At 43.9% G+C, this 8088-nt stretch overlaps 2 protein-coding genes across 3 annotated transcripts; one reads left to right on the top strand and one right to left on the bottom strand.

Annotated features, from left to right (window-relative positions):
• Nucleotides 1-856: 856 nt before the first annotated feature.
• LOC111078175 (DNA ligase 4) lies at nt 857-7295 on the bottom strand. 2 transcript variants are annotated; one of them, XM_022372726.2, is made up of 6 exons: nt 7277-7295; nt 4826-5131; nt 4601-4765; nt 3603-4522; nt 2292-2744; nt 859-2215 (listed from the first exon to the last, which is right to left on the bottom strand). In XM_022372726.2, exons 2-6 carry the CDS (start codon nt 5127-5129, stop codon nt 1304-1306), a joined length of 2754 nt encoding a protein of 917 aa, XP_022228418.1. In that variant the 5' UTR covers nt 5130-5131; nt 7277-7295; the 3' UTR covers nt 859-1303. The 2 variants fall into 2 exon arrangements, with proteins under 2 accessions (XP_022228419.1, XP_022228418.1); XM_022372727.2 differs by lacking the exons at nt 4601-4765; nt 4826-5131; nt 7277-7295 and having other exon boundaries at nt 857-2215; nt 3603-4246; nt 4311-4374.
• LOC111078176 (ribonuclease H2 subunit B) lies at nt 5314-6876 on the top strand. The gene is made up of 2 exons (XM_022372728.2): nt 5314-6031; nt 6120-6876. Exons 1-2 carry the CDS (start codon nt 5686-5688, stop codon nt 6782-6784), a joined length of 1011 nt encoding a protein of 336 aa, XP_022228420.1. The 5' UTR covers nt 5314-5685; the 3' UTR covers nt 6785-6876.
• Nucleotides 7296-8088: the final 793 nt, after the last annotated feature.

Below are 8088 nucleotides of genomic sequence, written 5' to 3'. Positions count from 1 at the left end.
TTTTTATGTGAAATAAAAATACTAAATATTTTAAAAAAAGAAAAAAAAGGAACAGCTTGTTTGAATTGGGAGTTTTGTCAAAACAAAATACTACATACATAGAATGGGGTAAAAGTAATAGCACTGTAAATTTAACTCGTGCCAGTTAATGCACCAGGATATTAAGACATAGCAAATACATAGCGACTCAGCTTGAAACAAAGGACGAAAATCTGTGGCATTCACAATATTTAAGATACGAAAAAACCCAACGCAGTATCGTAGAAAATGTCCATATATACCAGTTTGCCGAATCTGGTTAAGATCGGATCATTGCACTACTCAAAACCATTTTTTCGCTTCGAACCAAACCAACCTTTTTTTTTATCGATTTGGGGCTTTAAAAAACGCTTAATGATCATTTTTTTTCTACGACAGAATCTTTTTTAAGCATTTAAAAAAAATTTCAGATTTTGTAGTATGGGTATAAAAACTATTCACAGTAATTTCGAAGTTAATTTAAAATTAGAATACTATAATATTATTTTATGGTGTGCAATTTGGAAATTGTTATGGGCAGCAATTGCACCAGTATTTTTGACCTAGGAGGAACGATCGCAATGTCAGCAGAATTTTCTGCAAATGCGGTTATTATTGACTCAGCTACAGTGCTGTGTGGTGAGGCTACCCGTTAATTTCATGTTCGTTATTTATGCGATAAATGTGCGTAATTCTGTGAGTGAAAATTCTCACGGCCGTTGAATTGGTGTTCAAACATCGCCCAAATGGACGTCAAGTCGGCGTGTAATTTTGATATTGGATGATGATCCGCACGGTTCTTCTAGGTTAATTTTTGAAGGCTATCTATCCATGATTGCAATCTGTGTGATACTTGTTCCGGATAATGTATGCAATAATCAATACGATTGACATCGCTAGGGCAGCATAACCAGCAACTTGATGGTGCTGCACTGTGGTGAGATGGTGTGGAAAGTTTTGGTGATTGATTGCCGCGAGTGGAAAACACGAACAGCTTAAACAAGTGCTTGATAAACTCATCATGTGGTAGTGGTGTTGTACTAGTGACCTTTCCGACAACACCCCATACAAAAAACTAATGGCCCTTACATGGAGTGTTCGTCATCTGGCAATGGCCAATGATTTTTGCGTTTACTTTGGTTTCATGCGGAGCTCTATTAAGGACTATAATATAAATTGCATTGACTTAAGAACCGATACATTAACCCACCACCAACATCATTTTTTCGCTTAAAATGTTTAATAACGACTTTATATACATATGTACACCACAATTTAAAAATGTCTATTTGCAGGAAAAACAACTCATTGTCAAAAGGCGGCGTTCACGGTGCGATTGATGGATCCATGCAGAGTTAAGGACTTCGCCTGAATGCGAACTGATATGATTCTGCAGCCACGATTCGTATTGATTATCGTCTATATCAGAGGACATGCATACGAATGCAATGTTTATATGGGGGTCTGATTCGCTTGCAAGCGTGCCGCCATTCTGCAGGAACAAAACTTTGCCCAGTTCGTCGCTCTTTGGATCGTAGAAGTAGGCATGCAGGCCATGGAATATGTTCTGTGTGACCTGGCCCAGCAACTCGTCTTCGAAGGCATTCATTTCGGACTGTGAGACATGGTTGACGTCAAGCTCATCGTTGCCAATGTCCTGTAGTAGTTCCAGCAGTTCGTCAACGCTCGCAAAGTCCTTTGTGTAGCTGTCCCCTAATTTGTCAAACCATTCGGCCAAATCATCCTGTAGTGGCTCGGTTGCAGACAGCAAATCTTTTGGACGTAGCTCGAGTTCTTGCTTCTGGCAGACGCGTACCAGCCACTCCATGCGCACAATATCGCTGGTGCGCGGTTGGAGCTGCATTAGTCGCTTTACCAGGAACGTCTGATCGCCTGCGATACAGAAGCATTTCGGATCGTTGGGCAGCGGATTCTCCACAATACAGCCGCCATTCTTGGCTGCCAGTTCCTGCAGTTTGTGCTTGGTATGGCCTGGCGCACCACTCAAGATGCAGAAACTAAGGCCCTGGAAAAGTTTCGAGCAACTGGAACTCGTACCCACATCGTAGCGCTTCTCGTATATGGCCAGGCCTAGACGACTGCGCTCTGCGGGCGTCATGCGTTGACGTTTTCGTTTCGTAGTCAAATCATCCAAGCACAGGTGACGCTTGTTTAGCTTTTTAATCGGTCCAGAGCCCTGGAATGAAAAATTCGATGTAATAGTGAGAACTGGCACCATTATGGTATGTATTTACGAGTGCTTGGCACATTACCTCACACAATTGGTTAAACTCCTGTAGCGTCATGCATTCATTCCAGGCCTTATCATCCCGCTTCAGTTCGATGCGTGGAAAGTGCAAAGCTTTGCGCGTGTAGAAGGCACTATTGGGCGTCAGGTCCGCCGCCTTTACCTGCAATATAATCGAATTGTGTGGATCGATCCACAGATCCGGGGAGCCAATCTTCACGCTGGCCATGTAATGATACCATAGTGGCGGCGGCTCCTTGGTGGCATCGTGCCAGTGTGGCTTTAGAGTATGATTCAGCACCACTGCCTGTCTCGTGTTGTTGGTAACGCAGCCAATGCTGTAAACCTCATGACGGCTGTCGCCGTTAGCCATTGGCTGGAGAACGCCCAGCAGAAACGAATCGATAAACGTGCGCTTGCGATTGTAGAAGCCGCCAATGATGAGAACATCAAACTCGGTGATGAGACCCTTGATGTACTGTTGATTTCAAGTAAAACGAGAAGGAACGTGTGAGTCGCTTCTAAAGACGTAACTCTACTTATACCCGTACTCAGTCAGTATTTACATTTTTGAGCATATGATTTTTTAGAATTTTAGAATTTAAAAAAAATTTTAAATTTTACATTTTTTTGCTACATCTGTTATCTACATCTACAATGTATATTTTACATCTAACATGTAGATTATAGATGTACCATTCAGATTCTACATCTTCTCCGCTAGGGGTTGCTCGCGCACTGAACGCTGCAGAGTGTGCGAGCGAGAAGGAAAATGAGTTGCGTTGTCGTGGGCAGGAGGGGGCAGGGGAAGCAACTGAAAATTAATTTCGTCATTCTGGCTATAATTATAAGCCGATCTGATTCAGATTCAGCAGTCTGGTAGATATGGGCATTCTCTACGATACTGCGTTTTTAGTTTTATCGTATCTTTAAAATTGTGCCTGCCACAGATTTTCGTTCTTTGTGGGGGCGGAAGGGGGCGGGGCGAAATTTTGAAATACACTTGTAGCAGTGGGATATCACATGAGTCTGGAAACCAAATTTGGTTGCCCTAGCTCTTATAGTCTCTGAGATCTAGGCGCTCATCGAGACAGACAGACAGACAGACAGATAGACAGACAGACGGACAGACAGACATAGCTATATCGACTCGGCTATTGATGCTGATCAAGAATATATATACTTTATGGGGTCGGAAACGTTTCCTTCTCTGCGTTACACACATCCACTTTTACCACAAATCTAATATACCCCTTAACTCTTTTTTGAGTACGGGTATAAAAAAACTATATTCTCTGCATACGGTTAGAGTGAATATGACAGCTGGTGGACTCACATCTGCCTTATCCTTGTACCATCCCCCGCCGACGCGAACTCCCGGCTGGTAGATGGAACTCTGCTTTTTCAGAACTATGCCTTCGGCATTGGAGTCGAGGGCTCGCTGAAAAAGCTCGTTGAATTCACTGATTGATCCAACCTTGGTGCCGCGCATCAGCTGCAGCACTCCCTGCTGTTCGCCAATTAACTTCTGGAGCTTGTAGGATCGCTGGATGTACGTCAAATCGAGCAGACTCTGGCCATTGAAGTACAGCAGATCGTAAACCACAAAGCAGGGCCGCCAGCTTCGATCGGGCTTTAAATTTTTTACATCCGTGTTTTCGCCCTTTTCGCGGTACCTCTTTTGGTTTGTGTCCCACACCATCATCTCGCCATCAAGGATAATCGACTGCAGGCCGAGCGGCAAGAGGCCACGCAGTTGTGGCGTCAACGTTCCCCGGCTAAAGCCATCGCCAAAATTGTTAGTATAGTCCACTCCGTTGCGGGAAAGGTACATGAAGCGACCGCGATCAATATGCAGCTGGAAACGCTCACCATCCATTTTGGTCTCCAAATACAGAACATCGGATTGCATTAGCTCCTGAATGTCGCCGGGAAAACGCTCGCAAAGCATGGGACGGATCTGATAGAAGGGTCTAATGACTGCGTTGAGGTTAACAGTCGATGGTTTAATCTTGGTTTTGCTTTTGATCTCTTTGTCGCTTACTTCCAGGTCAGATACCTTATCGGCCACTATATTGCAGACGTGACTCAAATCTGAGCAGCGCTGGTAAATGTCCTTAGCATTCGGATGCAGAACTCCAAAAATGCGCTGCTCGCCTATTCCCAGTCCCAGGGACTTTAGGAGAATTCGGATTAGCCACTTCTGCTCCTTGGCCGAGGCTTGTTCTGTGAAACGTATCAGTTCTTGCTCCTTAACTGTGCGGAACACGAATATTACGAACATTATTAGATGCGTACAAGCCATAACAAGCCCGGCCATTTTCCTGCACCCACCTGTTGTATCCTCATTGGCAATTGTATCTAGCATTTCGTGGATAGTGCTTAGACGCAGATCGCTGGGTGGATTAAAGCAACGGGACACGAGCACGGCATAGACCACATCTCCGTAGTCACGATATGAGGTTCCGCTTCGATGCTGCAGCATTATGGCATCGCGAGCTGCAGGTGCGAAAAGTTATAATAACGTTATAATGCCGATATTCTGATCTGATCACCCACAGTCTCTTGTCAGCTGCAGCACTCTGGTGTAGAGACGGCCCAGAGCAGTTATTTGCAGGCCGTAGTTGTCCCTTGCAGTGTCCGCACTGGGCAACAGGAGACGCAGGACCGAGTGAAAGCTGCTGGAGCCATTCTCCCTCGGATCGTCTAGGCCAGCCGCCTGACGAAATGCCTCCCGATGTCGGCAGAACGACTCGTAGTAGCTTAGCAGCACATCCTCCTTGTCCTGAACCTTCTTTGCTGCCTTGACCTTTTCGAACAGCTCGCAGACATCACGAAACTTAATGCTTGTGGCTATATCCATTGCTTCATAAAACAAAAATATTTATTTCACCATTAATCATATGGAACTTTGGATTTGGTTTTGAAACAGATGTGCCGTGAGTGTTGTTAAAACAACTAAAGACAAAGTTATCGATGTGACTAAACTAGTACCCAAACATCGATGATATCGGTGCTAACAACGATGTTTCTCGATGTTAGTGTCACCAACAAATGCGGGAGAGAAATTGTTTTTACATTTTGTTTGATATCTGGATGATAAAACCTTATTTTATAAATAATCAAATATAAATGAGTACTTAAAATTGGTAAATCTTGTGGAAAATTTATTAACTTATCGAATAAAATTATATGATCAGTGCTGAGAGTGCTAGATAGCTAATAATCCCAAGCCGCATATAAAAATCGTGGAACATCAAGGCAATCACATCATCACACATTCTCACAGTGGGAACCAAGAGCCTGGGCCAGCTTATCGTGTTTCGGATATTTTTATATTCTTTAGGGAAACGCTTTTTACCTCCACTTAAACCCTTGCAATCGACTGCAATCCCACGAATCAATTTAGTTATTTTAAAATGAGTAAGAAGACAACGCGATCATCGAAACCAAAGCCAGATCCAGACGCAGGTATGCAGTCCACCGCGACTGCATTGAAGAAAGTGCTCTACATATCCGAAAAGTTGCTACCGGATGATGATCAGCGGCTGCGTTTGGATAGCTTCTACCATCCTGGCAAGGGAAAAGATGCATTGTTTGTAACGCACCCAAATGGCCAAATTATGGAGCTGCTGGAGTATGCGGAGCCGCGGCGCAGCTGGCTAATCAACAGCGAGATTTGCTCCAATGGCAGAGTCTATATGACCATGCCCTTGGATGCCACGCTGCTGGCGATACACCACTTGAGGAAACACTGTGCGCAGAGTAAGTAGGTGCTAGATTTTCTGGATAGCCTGCACTTGCCAATTATACATATGTATCTAAACCCTACTTTTTATCTAAACCCCGCCAGGAGCAATGTCGCTGGATAATATCGCTGTGAATGAAGCCAACACGAGTCGCTTCCTTACGCAGTTTGTTAGCTCGGACGGTCTTAGGTGTGTTGCCGATGTTAAGGTGTCTGGAGATTTGACATTCTACAAATACAATCAGGAGCGGACGCTCGCCTGGCTGGCCATAAAGACACGACAAGTGGCGGAGATGCTAAAGAAAAAGCAGATCCACTGCGGCCACAGTGCACAGTCACAGAACTTTGTTCGGAGCGAAAAGCTGGCAGGGGACACTGTTGTCAACGAGATGGACTTCACGCGTATGGCCTGTGACATTGTTGGCCGCTATCTGGATGCTGACCTACACGATCAGCTGATCGGCTATCTGCATATAACCAGCGAGATCCAGGCTATTGTCGAAGAGAAAACTGCCGCTCAGAAGCGAAAGTCAAAGGTGGGACAGGAGGCAAGCAACAGCAAAAAAATCAAACTGAATAGCCATGACAGCGATGTGGCATCAAAGCTAAAGATCACTGGTCTGCTGGACTGCGAAGATGGCAAGGAGTGTAAAATATCACCGCCCACTCTGGAACCGCTTAAGGAGCGTGGCATGACGGCCAAAGAAAAGGCTCTGGCCAAAGGAGCCAAGGGTACTAAGAGCATTGCATCCTTCTTCAAAGCCAAGTAGTCTTTAGATCTTAGACTTAATGTACACTTTTTTTATAATGTATTTTATATTTTATTTTACTGAATATGCTTCATAAAATTGATTAGACTGGACCTTGTTAGAGACGCGAATTAGTAAGGTTCCTGGAAAACACTTCCTAGGCTAAGAGCAAATGATCAAAAGTCCTACCATGATTCGAAAAGAGATGGCAGTACTACCAACAAAAAACTAGTGGGCGGCGACTTTACTCATACCCCGAACTCAGTACATATGTACATACGTATATATGTATGTAAGCTTATGATTTATGTAACAGATTCAATATATGTGATACGTATGTAATTATACGTTGACGCCTGATATCGGAGCCTATGTATTAGTGCCTCTCACTCTCTCCCTCTATCTCAGATTGATTTGTCTTACAGCTAGTAATGTTTCAAAATTTTTTTTGCCCTCCGCCTATTCCCATTTCACCTAGTGATAATATTCTAGCTTTTTCCATACCGCACCGACCGTTAAATATTGGTATGCCATCTACTTGGCACTTATGCACAAATGCTTTTATTTATTTCACTTATTGACCCACTCGCCCGGCTTCCACTGATCGACTGGTGAGCTCATCTGTGGCTCTCACTCAGATGCACATCTCTCCCAATCGATGGCGCTCTTTGTCGCAGGCTGCCACAGTCTCCAAGAAACTCAAGGCAGGACAGTGAAATAAAACGAACGGCTTTTTCCATGTTGGTCACGACTTCTTTATTTCAGTAGCTTAAAACATCCATTTTCTTTATTTTGAAAGAATTTTCTTTCTCTTAAATCTCTTAAACGGAATTTATTTCAATTTTGTGTACGATTATTTATACGTTCTTTTCAACGCGGTGGGCTGGTAGAACAGCTGTTACTAGGGGGTTGCCAGGCTGGCCGACAATCGCATTGCCTGCTTACAGGCGCTCGTGCGGTGCTGCTGGAATCCTATTACAGTGCTAACTATACCGTTGTCTGGCCGTTTGTTCAGTTTCTCGCTCCCACGTTACGTTGGATGTTCGTTCGGTCCGGACAACTCTAAATTCCTCTGATGCTCCTGCTCTAAATATCCCTCACAGTCTCTGTCCCAGCTCCTGCTTCTGTTGTTGTGTATGCCTCGATGGTGAGGAGCGGGATATTTTCGGGGTAACAACAATTGCAATGAAGTATTGTGCTGACAAATGTCAAAATTTGCGAATGATTTCCCCAAAAAGTGACAAGATTAAAATAATGAAAATACAGAAACTATGTAATTGTGTGTACGAACATATACATACATACATATGTACATATGTATGTGC

The sequence above is a fragment of the Drosophila obscura genome, unplaced genomic scaffold (genome assembly GCF_018151105.1).
Source record: "Drosophila obscura isolate BZ-5 IFL unplaced genomic scaffold, ASM1815110v1 contig_74, whole genome shotgun sequence".
NCBI lineage: Eukaryota > Metazoa > Arthropoda > Insecta > Diptera > Drosophilidae > Drosophila > Drosophila obscura.
Note: the sequence above shows the minus strand (reverse complement) of the source record. Positions and strands in the feature narration are given on the sequence as shown.